The 19,124-nt window shown below is 45.4% G+C and overlaps 1 protein-coding gene across 1 annotated transcript; it reads left to right on the forward strand.

The window, feature by feature from the left end:
* Positions 1 to 515: 515 nt before the first annotated feature.
* On the forward strand, positions 516 to 18,005 carry LOC136126911 (transmembrane 4 L6 family member 1-like). The gene is made up of 5 exons (XM_065882368.1): positions 516 to 686; positions 6,944 to 7,009; positions 11,877 to 12,022; positions 15,175 to 15,361; positions 17,775 to 18,005. Exons 1-5 carry the CDS (start codon positions 516 to 518, stop codon positions 18,003 to 18,005), a joined length of 801 nt encoding a protein of 266 aa, XP_065738440.1.
* The last annotated feature ends 1,119 nt before the right edge of the window (positions 18,006 to 19,124 follow it).

Raw genomic sequence — 19,124 nt, forward strand, 5'->3', positions numbered from 1 at the left:
GTGCTATTGTCAGTCCCATTTTGCAGATGAAGAAATGGAGGTGAGAGATGTAAAACAACTTGCCCGGGGTCACACAGCTGCTAAGTGATGGAGCCACAGGGTTTGGATCAGGATCTAGTTCATAATCACTAGGGGAGTTCCTCTGGGAGTGGATGAAAGAACCCAAACAGGGTAACAGCAAGTTCCTAAACATCACCTCGATTGCCCCAATGCTTTAAAGAAACCCTATTGAACATCTGCTAGAGCCAGGTGCTGTCAGGTTGATTTTACTTCCTTTAGTCCACGCACCACCATCTGTAAAGTCAATGTTTTCTCTGCTTTACCGAGGAAACTGAGGCTCAGAGCAGTGAGGTGCTGGCTCCCCAGGTCACACCGCTTACCAGTGGCAGAGCTGGACTCGCCATCTTGCTCTTGGGGCTCTGAGGCTGACGCACCCTCTCCTGACTCTGCAGTGCCTGGAGCAGGCAGCTTCCTGGTGTTGGTTGTTTCTTTCTCCCTTCCAGGGAGGATTCACCATGTGTTCTGAGACGGGCTCCAGGTACACGGGGCTGCTGCTCGTGGCCTTGGCCATCGCCGCCATCATCGCCAACCTCCTGCTGTACTTTCCCAGCGGACAGGTGCTGGAGCCTGCCAAGATCACAGACTTGGTCTGGTTTTTCCACGGCTTTCTTGGAGCTGGACTCTTGGTAAGAATGAGGTTTAACTACCTTACCTCCTCCGGGTGAATGATGCCCCTAAACAACCTTCAAGTCACAGTGCAATTCATCTCCTCATGGGGCCACGCTCCTAGGGCCCCCAGAGCATGGCCGGCTGCTCCTCCTCTGTACCCCACAACATGTGATACATAAACACCCTCCACACCGGCACCTCGTACTGCAAACATCTCTTTATGTGTCTGCCTCCCCCATTAGCTGTGAGCTCCTTAAATACAGTCCAAGTCGCATCCACTGTGGCCTCTAAATTACCTACCTAGCAAAGTGCCGGCTTCGCCTAGAGCTAAGTACGTGGTTGTTATGAAAGATACGCATTAAGAAAAGCACAACAGCAGAGCATTTGTCAGGTCATCAGTTTTCAAGATGGTTATCTCGAAAAATAAATTGTGTAGCTCCCATCAAGGCTTCCCTTGGCTAGATTATGGGGTTGGCAAGTTTTTTCTGTAAAAGGCCAGAGAGTGACTATTTCCAGCTTTGCAGGCCATGTGGTCTCTTGTTTCAACTGCTCAACTCTGCCGTCCTAGGGCAAAAAGCAGCCATTGACAATATGTAAACAAATGGGCGGAACTGTGTTCCAATAAAACTTTATTTATAAAAACAGGCAACCTGCTGGATTTAGCCCACAAGTTGTAATCCGCTGCCCGCAAGGTAGACATTGAGTGTTTTTCCTTCCTTTCCACCTTTATTTTCATCTGGCTCCTCCTTTCCCAGGCATCCAGGGTCCCTTAGGAAAAGATCATGGGTTAATGTGAGACCCCAGTGCCGGGCACTGAACTCAGCAAATGGAAGGATGAATGTATGAAGGATAAAGAACCCTCAGAAAAAGGTGACCACCTCCCTTCCTGTTTCTCCTCCCCACACAGTAGTAGACGCAGCGATGTCTCAAGTTTCATCCAGTGGCCACCTGCCCCTCCCATCCTAGCAGAGCTGGGCCTTCTCTTCCTGTCCAAGAGAACCTCTAAATCAGCAATGCCTCAGCAAAGGTTGTCTGTTTCTCGGCTCAGAGCCCTACCTAACAGGCAGTACAGACCTGGTTGTCAGGACAGGTTTGCACTTCTCAGTTCCACCGCCAAGCAAATCATAAACTCCCCTTAGCTTCACTGTCATCGGTAGAATGTATAGGTCCATCGGCACCCAACTTCTCTCAAGACACAGACGAGCAAATACAGTGACTACTGAAAGGTGTTGAGTAGCTTGAGGGAATTTAGGCTTCCTATTTGCAGAATCTTAGAATGTTCACTGAAAGAGAGTGACCCAGAGAGGACACTCCCTGGTCCTGGGGAAAGCAGAGTGGAGCCTGGCTCAGGCGGGGACCAGACACCCTGTCTGCATAGCAGCCCTCAATACCAGCCAGCTGTCCAACCCTCACTCCAATTTTCCAACACAACCTCCCAGGATTTCCTAAAAAGATGCTTACACTTGTATATTCATGGCGAAATGGGGATAAAATAAACAGGACCAAACCAGTCCATGCAGTTGGATAAAGTAAAAACCAATGAGCTATCCCCTTTTCTCTTCTTTCTTTCCTTTTCCTTTTCTTTGTTCAGTCCACTTTAGTGTCTACTCTATGCCTTCACTCATGCCTGGCTCTAAGACCAGCTAAGGCAGTGGCCATGAGGTTGGAGAGAGGAAGGTGCATTTGAAAGGTGGAGTTGGCAGGATCTGAAGAGTGATGGAGGTAAGGGGGCACAAGGAGAAGTCAGGGTGGCTCTGGCATTCTTGCCTGAGCAGCCGGGGAGAGGGTGAAGGTGTTGCCTGGGGTAGGGACCGCAGGGGGAGGGCAGAGGCTGAGCTTTGCTCCACATTCGCCCTGAAGGAGCAGAGGATGGCTGGGCTGGGACTGGAGACCTGGGGAGAGGCAACCTTGAGAACCACCATGGAGAGGTGATGTAGAACCCCGGGGGACAGTGGGTTTGCCCAGGGCTTGTGAACTGACTGAGAGGAGAGAGAAGCCCAGGTTGAAACCCCAGGGAACCTTGCAAATTGAGAGTATGCAAAGGGAGGGGAGGGGAGGAAGGAGACTGAGAAAAACAGCTAGAAAGTTTCAGGCAAAGCGAAAAAGTGGAAAGTGAGAAAAGATGGAAAAAAGAAGAGAGAAAGTTTCTGGAAGAAGAGAGGAATCCCAGTGTCAACTGCAGCAGAAGGGACATAGCTGGGACGTGGAAAGCATCCGGTACCCAGCAAGGTGCTGATGGCTCTTGGCTGGAGCGGTCCTGAGGGAGGATGGGGACCCCAGACTGCAGAGGGCTGAGGAAGGTGTGGAGGTGAGGAGCTGGGCTCTGAACGGAGGAAGAGAAGCCAATAAGCAGAGCTGCCTTCCTGATAACAAAATAAAAGTCCAGAAAGATCTCAAAAGCCACAAGGGACACTGCAGGCAATGACAAGCACACTATCCATTTATCATCAGCTCCATGGCAAACACTGTGTAAGGATATGGAAGGGAGAAATCCTGAATTCACAGTTCCTGCCCTTTAATAATCATTGTAACAGGTGTTCGCACCAAGCCTTCGAGTGTATCAAATGCTTGCACACATGTTATTTCATTTGTGAGGTGGGATCATCACCTCCATCCTATGGGTAGAGAAATGAGGCCCAAGCAGATTAAGTCATCTGACTGTGGCCACGCGGAGGGAGCCCAGCAGAATTAGGACTTAAAACACTCATCTGAGCCCAAAGCCCATAATGTCTCCGTTTCTCCCATTTGATGCACACGTGCGCTTGCAACACGGGACACAGAGAAAAAGACAGCACGTGTGAAGCTAAGCCAGCAGAGTCCTGCTCTGTACATGCCCTGATGAAACAAGACAGGAAAGTACCTGCGGGGGGGCTACTCTAGACAGTGCTGCTTTCCAGATGAGAGAGAAAAACCGGACCACATGAGTCACTGTCTCCCCACCCTCCCTGCCAGGAGCTCAGCCACTCGGGGGCTGAGTTTATACACACAGGGCTCACGGCCATGGTGTGTAAAGTCACATCCAGCAGTATGTCATCTCCTAGTCCCCATATTATTGCTGGAAGGCAGCCTCGGGACCTCGGCAGGGTAGTTGTCTCAGCAAAGTCACGGCCAAGAATCACAGCTCTCTGTTCTCATGAGGCCACAGGCCAACCCAGAACGCCTGGCAGGCTTCTGTGGTTAAAACAGGGCACCTGGGACAAGCATGACATAAACCGAATTGGTTGCTCTAGGGACTGAGATGCAGGGCCCCAGTTTCCTCCCACAGGTAACTAATGGCTGTTTTCCAGCAATATTATTTGCAGACTTGGCAGGACCATTAGGAGAGAGAGGTTAGAACTAGTCCGTGGTGTGGTTTGGGATCACTTGAGGCCTGATTGGTGTTGGAAGGTCTGCAACAGGTGAGGGTCTGCCTGACCCAGCAGAGATGGTCCCTAGGTTCCTTCACCAAGGGAGATGGGAAAACACACAACTAATTCAGCCCAGTGGGGTGAGTACCTGCCACAGTGGAGGCCTGGAGTCTGCAGGAGAGGGAACAATCAACTCTACCTCTGGGAACCAAGAGAGGCATACCAGAGAAACAGGTATCTGAGCTGTCCTGTATAGAGCTACAGAATTAGTAGGTATTTGCCAGGCAGAGAAGGGAGGAGCGTGTTCCGAGCAGAGGAAGCAGTTTGTGTAAAGGCAGAGGGAGCGTCACAGAGTACGATGCATTCACGGACACTGCGCAGTTTGGTGTGACTGGAGCAAGGGCTGCTTACGTGAAGAAGGGATAGGAAACGGCGCTGAAATGCAGACTTAGGCAACATTCCATTTGACCTTGCGTACCGTGCTGATGAGCCAGTCCCTTACCCTTGAGTAGCTGACCCACAAATATTCACTGAGCCTCTACGATGTGCTAGCACTGTTCTGGGTATTAGCGATACAGCGGAGAAAAAAAAAAGCCAACAAAATTCTACTCGCCTAGGGCTTACGTTCTAGTAGGGAAGAGAAAGATCATAAATAATCCACTATGTGGTGATGTCAGGTGGTGAGAGCACTAGGAAGAAAATAGAGTAAAGGGATAGATAGACGGTGAGATACTGCCTGGGGAGGTGGTGTTTGAGAAGCCACTTGAATGAGGGAAGAATAGCCATGCTGATATTTGGGGGAGGAGCATTCCAAACAGAGGGATTGGCACATTCTAAGGCCCTGAGCTGGGGATGGGCTGAATAATTCCTAGATCCGCAAGAAAACCAATGTAGCTAGAGCCACATGAAAAAGATTTGGAAGAGAGGGTAGGAAATGAGGTCAGGGGAGGAAAGAGCATCGACTAGAACTTTTAAGCAGGAGAGAAGCACGCCCAGGTGCCATCAAGCTATGACAGTTCTGACTTGAATCCATCGCTTCATCCTGACCCCGTGTTGGAGCCTGGTTTGCTGGAAACGCCAAGCTATGCTCCCCAGAAGGTGCTTGGAAACACTCTCAGCGCCTACCTCCTCCAGGGTGGTTCCAAAAGCTCTCATTTGTCAGGCCCAAACTTGGACCCTTGCCACACAATCTCCAGTTGACCCTCCCATTTGACTCAAGGGAGCTTTGGGTCTCCCAAAGGCCCAGCAGAAGACAGAAGAATCAGTAATTCCTGTGGCCAGAGAATCATCAGAACTAGGAAAAGAAACTCGAAAAAGGGAGAGCATTACCTCATCTCCAGGTTATGAGTGTACAGCGACCTGAGGCTCAAAGCTGCCCTCAGCCATCCCCCAGGGAAGCCAGGAGTCCCGGCCCATCTCTTCCTACCTGGGAGGTTCCCATCAGCTCTATATCCCAGCACAGAGTTACCATGAGATAACTTTGAGAATCTGAGATTTTTGTGAAATGGGTCACCTTGGTGAGAAGTAGGGATTTCCCAAATGCCTGCATCAGCAAACACATTTACCAACTATCTCTCGGGGTGAGGTGATGTTTTTCATAAAGTTAAGTTCGTCCATTATGTATTTATTTCTTGCTCCTGACCCATGGCCCTATCACGCCCCTACCTTCCTCCTACCCCACAGTGCCAGAAGCAACATGGCGAAATGTCATCATAGATTTCACCACCATACCACTGGGTCCTGATTCCATGTGGGGCACCGTGGGAGACGCTGCTGAACCAGCACTCAGAACCCAGCGGTAAAAGGAGAATGAGAGAGAATTAGTGCGACAGGATGGAGTGACTGGAAGGGGGGTGGATAAGGGGGGTCACTGAACAGCACAAAGAGGAGATGTATTGGCTTCCCATAGCTGCTGTAATAAATTACCACAAACTTGGTGGCTTAAAACATCAGAAATGTATTCTCTCACAGTTCTGGAGGCCAGAAGCTCTCAGTGAATGTGTTGGCGGGGCCCCCTGTTCTCAGCTGTAAGGGAAAATCATTCCTTGCCTCTTGCAGCTTCTGGTGGCTGTTGGCATTCTTTGGCTTGTAAAGACATTACTCCAGTCTCTGTCTCCATATCACCTTCTCTGTGTGTCTCTCAGAACTCCTTCTGCTTCTCTCTTATAGGGATACATGTGATTGCATTTAGGGCTCACCCAGATAATCCAGGATAAACGCCTCCTGTTAAGATTCCCAACTCAGGGACTTCCCTGGTGGTGCAGTGGTTAAGAATCCGCCTGCCAATGCAGGGGACACGGGTTCGAACCCTGGTCTGGGAAGATCCCACATGCCGCAGAGCAACTAAGCCCGTGTGCCACAACTACTGAGCCTGCGCTCTGCAACAAGAGAAGCCACCGCAGTGAAATGCCCACACACCACAACGAAGACCCAAGGCAGTCAAAACTAAGTAAATAAACAGATAATAAAGATCCCAACTCAATCATATCTTTTGTCATATAAGGTAATATTCACAGGTCCCAGGATTCAGAAGTGAATATATCTTTGGCAGGGCGGGGGGCAGGGGGGAGCCTTTTTATTCAGCCTAGTACAAAAGATAACATTTGAACTGACCCTTTGCAGGTGAATAGGAGTTTATCTGATGGCAAAGGGTGAAGGGCATATTCAAAAGCCCAGAGGCAGGAAGGTCCCGGGTGTCTCCTGGGGGACCATAGGGTGGTGTGTCAAGAGGTCTCTATGGAGGAGAGGTGAGGCTCTGGTGGCAGGTCAGGAGCATGGCATGAGGGCTCACGTACAATGTCCAGGACCTGTGTTGTGTCCTACAGGCAATGAGGAATCATTAGACATTTTTAAATAGCTTGAGTTTTGGAACTTTGTTCCAAAATGGTAACATTCCCTTCATTACAAGAGCATCTTCTTTGCTACAGGTTATGGTGCCAGCACTGATAATGTTGAGGGGAGGTGGAGAGGACTGCTGTGCTCACAGATGTGGGGTAAGTACTGTGGGGTCTACGGAATGTTTCGACTCCCACCCATACCCCCAAAAGGGCTTACTTCCCAGGCTGCAAGCTTTCTCTCTTCTGAAGGCCAGACTATTAACCCATTGACCATAGTCTAGTACTTCTAATACCCTCCTTTCATTTATTTAGTTTTATTGAAGTATAGTTGATTTACAATATTGTGTTAGTTTCAGGTATGGAGCCTAGTGATTCAGTATTTTTGCAGATTATAATCCATTGCAGGTTATTACAAGATCATGGGTATAATTCCTTGTGCTATATAGTATATCTTTGTTGGTTATCTATTTTATACATAATAGTTTGTATCTGTTAATCCCATATGCCTAATTTGTCCCACTCCCCTTCCCTCTCCCCTTTGGTAACCATGAGTTTGTTTTCTGTATCTGTGAGTCTGTTTCTGTTTTGCATATACATCCACTTGTATTATTTTTTAGATTCCACATCTAAATGACTAATACTTCCTTTTAAAGTACAGTGATATTACGCAGGGCTCTCTCCAACAGTGATGAGGGTTATTGCATGAGATCCCAGGAAGAATGAGCTTGGAGAGGGTGCAAAGAGAGCCGTTAACACACAAAGCCTGTGAGCTCTGGTGGACCAGCCTGCCAGGGTTTGGTTGGTTGTTTCTATCAGTCTGTCTGTCTGTGGGAAGGTCTAGGACCCTCCATCCTCTGGCTTTCTTATTTCCCTAACAGCCAGTAGATTAACACATCCTAGAACTGGGATTTGAGCAAGAAGGGAATTGGAGATTTTACTGTCAAAAACTCTTTCACAGATACTCTCTTACAGTCTCCCCATGAAGAACAGAAGGCTGACACTCTGTAAGTGTATCCATTATGTATTTGTGTCTTGTTCCTGACATGTGGCCCTCATATCACTCCTCTTTCCACTGCCCAACACTGCTGGAAGAAACCAATGGAACTGTCACCACAAATTTTGCAAACTTGTCTACATTTGATGAATAGGAAAGGAAATGCCCAGAGAGGCTGAGTGGCCTGCCCAGATTTGCATGGCTGTAATCTTAGAGCTGGAATGGACATATAGGACTATTTATGCAACTCCAGGAAGAATATAAGCTGCTTTCTTCAAGGCAAGGTCCACAGTTATCATCTACATACTCCCAGATGCCTGACACACGGTCGGCACTCAAGACACACCCAGTGAAGGCAGGTCTGGCTGAGCTGGGACTCGTCTTGGTCTCCTGACCCCCAAGATCGTGCTCTTTCCCACATACAAACCTGCTTACCAAGGTCCCTGCTCACAGCGAGCTGTTCACTGTTCTTATATTCCTAGTTCATACACTGTCTCACTTCTTTTCTACTCTCAGAGTCCCCTCTCCCAACCCTTGCAGTCCCCAGTCAGACCCTCCACAGAGACCTTGGTCACCAGGTCATTTGAGGACCATCTCCAAGGAGCTCCCTGAGTCATTCCATTCAACTCCAGCCAGCCCCTCCCTCACTTCCTGTGGTAAGAAAGACACAACATGGACGTGTCAGGAATAAGAGCTCATGTTTTGAAGCAAACGAGTCCCTCAGCTTTGCCCCAATTTAATGCACTAATATGCCAGGAGGTCGCCTGTCCCAGACACTTGCCTCGCTGTCACACTCATTCACCCATCCAGTCAACACGTTTATGGAGTTTGTACACAGTACAAGGCCCTGTGTTGATCGCTGACTCAGGCATTAGAAAAGTGATTATTCATTTATTCATCCAATCATACAATACTTACTGAACATCCACCACCAGGATGGTGAGTAGGTTTCATTTAGGTTTCAAACAAAGCCAATACCAATAGGTCAGTTGCTCTGTTTTGAGGACAGTGGTGCTTTTTCTTCTGGGGGAAGAGTACTGAGATCAATAACTGATGTCTGCTGTGAGTGCAGACTAGGAGACTGGAAGCACACCTATATTACGTGCCAGGCAGTGTGTAGGCTCTAAGAGTTCAGTGATAAATAAGTTACATTTCCTGCTCACAATTTTGTAGTGTGTGATTTCATTCATTACAATTGCAAATGGAACACCCATTTATGATAAAAACCCTGTAGAAAGTAGGCATAGAGGGAACCTACCTCAACATAATAAAGGCCATATACGACAAACCCACAGCCAACATCGTCCTCAACGGTGAAAAACTGAAACCATTTCCTCTAAGATCAGGAACGAGACAATGATGTCCACTCTCACTATTATTCAACAAAGTTTTGGAAGTCCTAGCCATGGCAATCAGAGAAGAAAAAGAAATAAAAGGAATCCAAACTGGAAAAGAAGAAGTAAAGCTGTCATTGTTTGCAGATGACACAGTACTATACATAGAGGATCCTAAAAATGCTACCAGAAAACTACTAGAGCTAATCAATGAATTTGGTAAAGCAGCAGGACACAAATTAATGCACAGAAATCTCTTGCATTCCTATACACTAATGATGAAAAACCTGAAAGAGAAATTATGGAAAAACTCCCATTTACCATTGCAACAAAAAGAATAAAATACCTAGGAATAAACCTACCTAGGGAGACAAAAGACCTGTATGCAGAAAACTATAAGACACTGATGAAAGAAATTAGAGACGATACAAACAGATGGAGAGATATACCATGTTCTTGGATTGGAAGAAGCAACATTGTGAAAATGCCTATAATACCCAAGGCAACATACAGATTCAACGCAATCCCTATCAAATTACCAATGGCATTTTTTACAGAACTAGAACAAATCATCTTAAAATTTGTATGGAGACACAAAAGACCACGAATAGCCAAAGCAGTCTTGAGGGAAAAAAATGGAGCTGGAGGAATCAGACTCCCTGACTTCAGACTATACTACAAAGCTACAGTAATCAAGACAATATGGTACTGGCACAAAAACAGAAACATAGATCAATGGAACAAGATAGAAAGCCCAGAGATAAACCCACGCACCTTTAGTCAACTAATCTATGACAAAGGAGGCAAAGATATACAATGGAGAAAAGACAGTCTGTTCAATAAGTGGTGCTGGGAAAACTGGACAGCTACATGTAAAAGAATGAAATTAGAACACTACCTAACATCATACACAAAAATAAACTCAAAATGGATTTGAGACCTAAATGTAGGATCGAACACTATAATACTCTTAGAGGAAAACATAGGAAGAACACTCTTTGACATAAATCACAGCAAGATCTTTTTTGATCCACCTCCTAGAGTAATGGAAATAAAAACAAAAATAAACAAATGGGACCTAATGAAACTTCAAAGCTTTTGCACAGCAAAGGAAACCATAACCAAGACCAAAAGACAACCCTCAGAATGGGAGAAAACATTTGCAAATGAAGCAACTGACAAAGGATTAATCTCCAAAATATACAAGCAGCTCATGCAGCTCAATATTCAAAACAACAAACAACCCAATCCAAAAATGGGCAGAAGACCTAAATAGACATTTCTCCAAAGAAGATATACAGACTGCCAACAAACACATGACAGGATGCTCAACATCACTAATCATCAGAGAAATGCAAATCAAAACTACAATGAGGGGCTTCCCTGCTGGCGCAGTGGTTGAGAGTCTGCCTGCCGATGCAGGGGACGCGGGTTTGTGGCCCGGTCTGGGAAGATCCCACATGTCGCGGAGCGGCTGGGCCTGTGAGCCATGGCCACTGAGCCTGCGCGTCCGGAGCCTGTGCTCCGCAACGGGAGAGGCCACAGCAGGGAGAGGCCTGCGTACCACACAAACAAACAAACAAACAAACAAAAAAAGCTACAATGAGGTATCACCTCAGAGTGGTCAGAATGGCCATCATCAAAAAATCTACAAACAATAAATGCTGGAGAGGGTATGGAGAAAAGGGAACCCTCTTGCACTGTTGGTGGGAATGTAAGTTGATACAGTCACTATGGAGAACAGTATGGAGGTTCCTTAAAAAACTAAAAATAGAATTGCCATATGACCCTGTAATCCCACTACTGGGTATATACCCTGAGAAAACCAAAATTCAAAAAGAGTCATGTACCAAAATGTTCATGGCAGCTCTATTTACAATAACCAGGACATGGAAGCAACCTAAGTGTCCATCGACAGATGAATGGATGAAGAACATGTGACACATATATACAATGGAATATTACTCAGCCATAAAAAGAAATGAAATTGAGTTATTTGTAGTGAGGTGGATGGACCTAGAGTCTGTTATACAGAGTGAAGTAAGTCAGAAAGAGAAAAACAAATACCATATGCTAACAAATATATATGGAATCTAAAAAAAAAAAAAAAAGAAGGTTCTGAAGAACCCGGGGCAGGATAGGAATAAAGACTGAGACGTAGAGAATGGACTTGAGGACAAGTCCTCAAGTACCCTTCAGGGGAAAGGGTAAGCTGGGGCGAAGTGAGAGAGTGACATTGATATATATGCACTACCAAATGTAAAATAGATAGCTAGGGGGAAGCAGCCGCATAGCACAGGGAGATCAGCTCCATGCTTTGTGACCACCTTGAGGGGTGGGATAGGGAGGTTGGGAGGGAAACGCAAGAGGAAGGGGATATGGGGATATATGTATATGTATAGCTGATTCACTTTGTTATACAGCAGAAACTAACACAACATTGTAAAGCAATTATACTCCAATAAAGATGTTTAAAAAAATAATAATTGCAAATGGAGCAGATGAATGGACATAGGTCTTCTCAGCTCTAGTGCCCCCATTTTTTGTGTGCATTTGGGAAGCAAAACAAGGATGCCCATCAGATCAATTCCCCTCTTCAATTTGCCAGGAAACTCAGGATGGATCTTTCAAAAGGACCACCTTTTGAAAAGGTGCTGCACTGCTGCGCTGAATTTCTGATTCTGTTCCATTGCAGATGCTGTTCCCTGTGCTCCTGGCCATACAGGGCACTGTGGGCGCCGTGTATTGTGTGGTCATTTCTTCACTGGGTTTGCTCAGTGGCCCCCTCTGTGACACAGGCAGTGGAAACTACACCTACCCGTTCAGGAATTACTCCCTGGAGTGAGTAGCATTTATGGCCTTGGGTCCCTGTCTAACATCTAAAGATGATACCGTGATGACCACAAAGAGTGTGTGCTCTGAGAATTGACTATGCAGTAGTGGGGCCAGGTACCTCCATTCATACTTGGTGTCTTGCTCCTGTCTCTGTACCAGATAGACACATTTATTCCCAAATCACCAATCTCTAGAGGTGACTGGCCAAGGCAAGGTGTGCCCATGAATTAAGCAGTTCACCCAAGGTATTCAGTGCAATACCTTGACTTCATTTTCCCCCATTATTAAACACAGGTGAGCACGTGCTGAGGGCTTGCTTAGTACTGACTAGGCACTGTGATAAGAGAAGGGATTCCAAAAGAGGGATAAGACCACTTGCCTATTTACACCTTGCCTGTTCACAGTCTAATTGGGGAGACAATAGTCAAATGTGGGGTTTATTTTGTGACGATCTCAGCCTATCAATAAGCAGTGTTGTGGCTGGACCAGTCCTTATGGTTCTTATTATGATTGCAAGATGCTCTTTAGCAATAACCATCAAGAAACTTTGAAAAAATAAAGATTTCTTACATACAGGACCTGGAAATTACACAGCACACCTGGGGTCACACAGCAAGGTCGGGGGGAGGGGAGGTGGCAGGGTAGGGAGCGCAAGTGCGTGGGCCTGGGGTTCTGCTTTTATTGGGTTTGAGGCTGGGGGTCTAGGGTTTCGCAGGCTCACTCTTTACTGATGAACTTACAATGTAAAAGCAGGAATTTAAAGCACAGGAATAGAAAAAATAAGTGGCCCAAAAGGTCGGTTATTGAAATCAACCAAGATCGCTAAAACAAAGGAGCCTCAGTCAGGCTTTTACCTAGGTGTGAAGCTGGCACTGTGTTTATCTGAGATAGCCCTCTTTGAAGGGGATGCCTCACAATCAAAGCTTAAATCAGGCACTTGCATTACAAAAAGAAAAACCAACTGTCAGGGTTTACGCTGCAGGGTTGCACAGATATCCTTAAATGGCAGGCCCTGTGATGCCCACTGATTTTCCTAAAGGAATAAGGAAAGAAACTCAGCACCAATGATTGAGAAAGATACTGCTTCTCTTCTCATTTCACGTTCTCTCCCTGGTAGAGCTCATCCATCCCCGTGGCTTTCGGAACCCTCCATCTACCCATATAAATAATCCCCAAATGTCTAGCTCTAGCCCAGATCTTTCTTCTGAATTCCTGACTCAGATACCAAATCACCTCTTTGAAATTTCCTCTTGCGAATTTCAGATCATTTCAATATTTACAATGTCCAAACCCTTGATGTTCCCTTGCCAATTTCCTCTCTGTCATCCCCAGCCCGTTAGATGGCACCCAAAACCTGTGAGTCACTGATTATCCTCCCTTCTGCACCCCGAGTTCAATCCACCACCAAATCCTGTGAGTTCTACCTCACCAGTGCACCTTGAATCTGGCCGCTGCTCTTTGCCTAGTCTGTCATCACCCTGTTCCAAATCTGCAACACCCTTTGCTTCCGTGTCTACACCAGCCCTCCAGCAAGCATCCCAGCTCCATTTTCCCCTTCAATCCTTTCGCTGTAGATGAGCCAGAGGGGCTTTGTAAAATGTAAAAGTACTCATTAAGGCCAAGAAATCTTTACATTTAAGGAACTTGCAATCTCACTGAGAACTCAATAGACGAGTGTGGATATGGGTGAAGGCGGAGATTTAAAGGCACAGATACCAAATAGTATATAACTATGAAACAGGGCCTGAAAACCTATTCCATTTTCTCTTTGTCCAGCTAGAACCCTGTGATTCCAAATATTCCTTAGAGTTTTTGCTTGCCTGCTGTTTCCTCTTATAATGCACTGGCTGCTACCTCCTTCAAGGCCAGGTGACTCCATCCTTCCCTCACGAAACCCTGTCCAGCTACTCTAAACCTCTAGACCTCCCCGTTTTATGATAATAATTATAAATATATTCCCTACAGTGCCTATTGCATGGCAGACACTGTGCTAATACCTAATCCTCCCAACCCACTCGATGGTATTGATGTTATTTTTTAGCCCCATTTTACATATAAGGAAGCTGATACACAGAAACACTTAGGAAACTATTGGGGCCAGGGAAGGCTGTACATTGACACGTATATCAATCAATGGTACATTGATTATTTTGAGTGAAAGTTGCTTAAGAAAGAGATGACGCAAGAAGCCCATTCTGACCCTCCTCTCTTGTCTCCCTGAAAGCAGGAAATAAATCTCTCATGTGAAAGGTGCACTCCCTACATCGGGGGCTAAAAGGACACCCTTATTGCCAGAGACAGAGAGTTCAGTGCCAAGGAGTCTATATGAACAGGCCTTGTTACTTTCTTAATTTACTACCAAGCTCGAACTGTTTAGATTCTTTACTAATTAAGCACCCAAACCTAGGTTTCTTTGTCCTGTCGATTCCTCACAAATGTATTCTTTCTTTGTCTGAAGACTGTAAAAGCTGCCTCCTTTGGGGAATTCCCTGGTGGTCCAGTGGTTAGGATTCTGTGCCCTCAATGCTGAGGGCCCGGGTTCAATCCCTGGCTGGGGAACTAAAATCCCACAAGCTGCGCGGGGTGTGGGCGAAAAAAAAACCTGCCTCCTTTGGCCACTACTTTAGGTCTCATTTCTACGAGACCTCCAGGGGCATGCATTAAATTTTGTTTCTCTTTCTCCTGTTAATCTGTGTTGTGTCAATTTTATTATTAGTCCAGCCACAAGAACTCAAGATATGTAGGGGGGGACATTTTATCCCTCCCTGACAAAGCTTATCAAGAACCTCCTAGTGAAGAAGCTGGAGTTAGGATCTGGGTCTGTGGGACTTCAGAGCCCGAGCTCTTAACCAATCCTTCCCGCCCCTGAGATCTCTAGAGCAGATCAAATCTTGCACCACACAATTTCCCGCTTCTTCCTGTGCTCCCTTGTGTGGCTATGTCGGTACCCACAATGCCTTGCTCAGGTGCTGTGCTGTTATAGGGAAAGATAGTGTGTTCGACCCTCGACCAATGGGCAGTCATGAATGTACTATGTACTATGTACTATGAAGATGAGAGCGATGTAATAGACTAGTGCCTCTCACATGCTTGTAAATGGCAGCTCTCTACCTTTCCTGGCTCTCAAACCAGGCTAATTGTCTCCCCTGTCCTGGCAGGAACAGCTACTTACTCAACCAACCCACCTGGGCTAACTGCCAAGAGCCTGAGCACATCGTCCTCTGGAACGTGGTCTTGTTCTCCATCCTGCTGGGGATCGGCATGGTAGAAGCTGTCCTTTGCCTCAGCCAAGTCATCAGTGGACTCTGTGATATCTTCTGTGGTACATGCGTCCGAAAAGGACAGGTTGGTGCTTCTAGAACCCAGGAATGTTCAAGTCATTTCCCCTGACCTGTTTCTCACATCTCCCTCCCCCCCCAGCCTCACACTCTCAGAGGTAATCCAGTAACCAGGAAATGCCTTTTGAAATGTCGAACTTCATTTGCCACTTGGGGCTTAATTTTCTTTCAGGTGACCATAACTGGCTTATGACCAGCCTAAGAAGTCACAACTGATTGGCAGAGTTCCCCGGCTTCAGAAGGACTGGATTCGGTGAATATCAATCCCCAGAGTTCTGAGAAGCTGAGGAAAAGCCCCTGATTTTTACAAACGTCAACACTTTTGATCTTCTTTGCTAGAATCGAGATTGTCATTTCCCCCAAATGATCTCTAAGAATAATATAAGAAGTCATAGGGCTGTAAATAATAAAACAATTTTAATAATAACATAATAATAGATACTTAACTTATTCAGTTGTTACTATATCCCAGGCCTGGTGCTAAACACTTTATCTACGTTATTTCAGTTAATCCTACGAAGCAAGAAGCGTTATAATGTCATCTTACAGATGAGGAACTCAGGCTCAGAGAGGTTCAGTTACTTGTCCGAAGTCAGCAAATCTAAGTTTTGAACTTGAGCCTGATTGCAACATTTATATTCTTGACCACTCTCTCCAGTGGTACTCAAACCACCGGACTAGTTCTGTGGATTGTAATAGGTGTCATTACACCCCAAAAAAGGGGTGGGGGAGACTCTGTGGTCAAGTTAATTTGAGATACACTGGATTAAACAAAGTGTAATCGGTTTCTCTACTGCAGGACTTGTCAGAACCTCTACAAAGCCAGTGTGTATAGCTAATTTCCAGGAGGAGAATAGCAAATGCACGATTTCCCAGAAGTCTTATTTGACCACAAAACCCTTTTCTCCTGGAACAATTTTTAATGGGGTTAATATTCCATGGAGCCCACTTTGAAAAGGAATGCATCACTTAGTGATGAGGTAGAACCTACCTCATTAACCCATGAGAATCCAAGAGACTTTTCCAAACCACCAGAGAAGCAGAAAAAACATGGGATGAAACAGGTTAAGGACGACTCACCTGTGTTGAAATGAAAAAAAAGTTTTGCTACAATTGCTGGAATCAGAAGTTTTCTTTTCAGGCGTCCTTACTGTCATTGCAGCAGACATTTATTTTTATTTTTTATTTTTTTAAATTTCTATTGAAGTATAGTTGATTTACAATGTTGTGTTAGTTTCAGGTATACAGCAAAGTGATTCAGTTATACATATATCTATTCTTTTTCAGATTCTTTTCCATTATAGGTTATTATAAGATACTGAATATAGTATAGTTTCCTGTGCTATACAGTAGGTCTTTGTTGTTTATCTATTTTATAGATAGTATTGTATATCTGTTAATCTCAAACTCCTAATTTATCCCTCCCCTTTGATAACCATAAGATTGTTTTCTCTGTCTGCGAGTCTGTTTCTGTTTTGTAAATAAGCCCATTTGTATCATTTTTTTAGATTCCACAAACAAGTGATATCATATGGTATTTGTCTTTCTTGAAACAAACACTTTTAAGAACTCGATCTACCATACAAGCCATGGCAGTTCCCAAAGAGGCATCAGACAGGGTTTCTGCTTCAGGAAGCTTGCAAACTAATGGATCTTGCATAGCTGACTGCTTCCACAAATGATATCCAACTTTGTACAAATAAGAAAAAAAGCAAATGTTATAGCTTGGTAAGTAAACAGAGCCAAAGGCAAATTTTTAAAAGGTGCCTTCTCCTCCAGGTTGATGCCCATTTGGGGTGGAATAATGTTCCCCCCAGAATTCATATTTAACAGGAACCTCAGAAGTGACCTTATTTGGAAACAGGGTATTTGTTGATGTGATTAATTAAAATGAGATCATACTAGATTAGGGTGGACTCTAAATCTAACACGCACAGAGAAGGCCACATGAAGATGTAGGCAGAAATTGGAGTTATGCTGCCACAAACCAAGTGATGCCAAAGATTGCTGGCAACCATCAGAAGCTAAGAGAGAGACATGGTGCAGATTCTCCCTCTGAGACTCCAAGACCAGCCACATCTCCATTTCAGACTTCTAGCCTCCAGAACTATGAGTGGATACATTTCTGGGGTCGTTTGTTTGTCTGTTTGTTTGTTTTGGCCATGCCACGCAGCTTGCAGGATCTTAGTTCCACGACCAGGGATTGAACCCCTGCCCTCAGCAGTGAAAGCACAGAGTCCTAACCAATGGACCACCAGGGAATTCCCAAGTTTCTGTTGTTTTAAGACACCCAGTTAGTCGTAGTTTGTTACAGCAGCCCTCAGACACCCATACACAGTCCCACACGAGGGCGCACGCGAGCCGGGCACAGGCTGGATCTCAGACCCCCCCCACTCAAGCTGGACCACTGCCTTGTACAGAAACGTTTATCCTACTCAAATGAACGTGGCCCTGCTGATGTCACAAATGCCCGGCTGCCCTGCTACCCCAGGCTGTTCCTTCAGCTTCCCTTTAGCCCTCCCACTGACACGAAGCAGATACACAACCCCCAGAAAGAGAAGTATCCAGAACCCTGCAATGAGCCCAGAACTGAACTGGCCCCCGAGACTGTTCCCTCAGCCCTGACAATGCTGAGGTTGTCATCCCTGTAAGAAAACTGGGCTTATGGAGGGGAAGTCTTTAAAACAGTTGGTTCATCAGATTGAATGGCTCTATATAGCCCAAATACCGTTTCCCTGGGAGGGAAAAAATCCAAAGCGAAAAGTTTTATTAGCTTTTTCCCATTAAAACACCCTCTGTGTAAAGTGATAGAGTTGAAGCAAGGGAGGAGAAAGGTTTTCTGCCTCTGGCAAGAGTCCCTCTTGTGGTTCTTCCTTTGGTGAGTAAAAGGAACTTGGAGTTAAAGACACCAAACTACAAACATTCTGTGGCTAATAAAGTGGACCCCAGCTCATAAAGGCAACAGAGTTCGGCTAATGTGCTCCATCAAGGGCTTTGGAGGGCGGAAAGAGCGTCACCAACATCTTAAACGTAGGGCCAGCTATAAAATGAGTCACCAAACACTAAAAAAGTGTTTATTGCCAAATGAAAAATAAATTAAAATAAATCTGAAATTAAATAGAAACAGTTGATTTTTGAGGCTGACTTAGGTCTACTTCAGCTACATGACAATTATTTCCTGAGTCCCTACAATGTGCAAAGCGAAGTGCCTGGAGAAAGGAGGGATGGACAGGGCTCTCAGTTCTGAAAGAAGGGGTTTAAGCGGAGGGAATTTTTTTCAGCGCACAACTACCCAGATGTAAGGCAGAAGCAGGGGAGGTGGTAATTTCCACTTCAGTCTCTGTGTCTTCAAGCATATCTCATCTGTTTAAGTTCCTTTCTTTCTCAAGAGAACCACGTTTTCCAGATCAGAGTTGACTGACATTGCTTTTTCCAAACCCATATTCTGGATGTTTCCAGTGTTTATATAACACGGTACATCTGTTAAATAGCTCTTCATGGTGAGTTTAGAGATTCTTTACTCTTTACACTTTGCTATAGTATAAAAATTTCCACATTTTCCAGAATGAGCACCTAGACTATTATAATTATAAAACATGTGAAAAAAGAGATTTTACCATGTTATGAAAATCATCTAGAACACTTATCTGTCTGCCATGTCTGGTGAAAAGCTCTTATAGTTATGACACTGACTTGAGAGAAACGTCATGGTTCAAAGGCTCATTGACAAGCCAACATCCAGTATTTCTCCCAAGTCAAATGGGAAGAAA

Source organism: Phocoena phocoena, chromosome 8, assembly GCF_963924675.1.
Source record: "Phocoena phocoena chromosome 8, mPhoPho1.1, whole genome shotgun sequence".
Taxonomy (NCBI): Eukaryota; Metazoa; Chordata; class Mammalia; order Artiodactyla; family Phocoenidae; genus Phocoena; species Phocoena phocoena.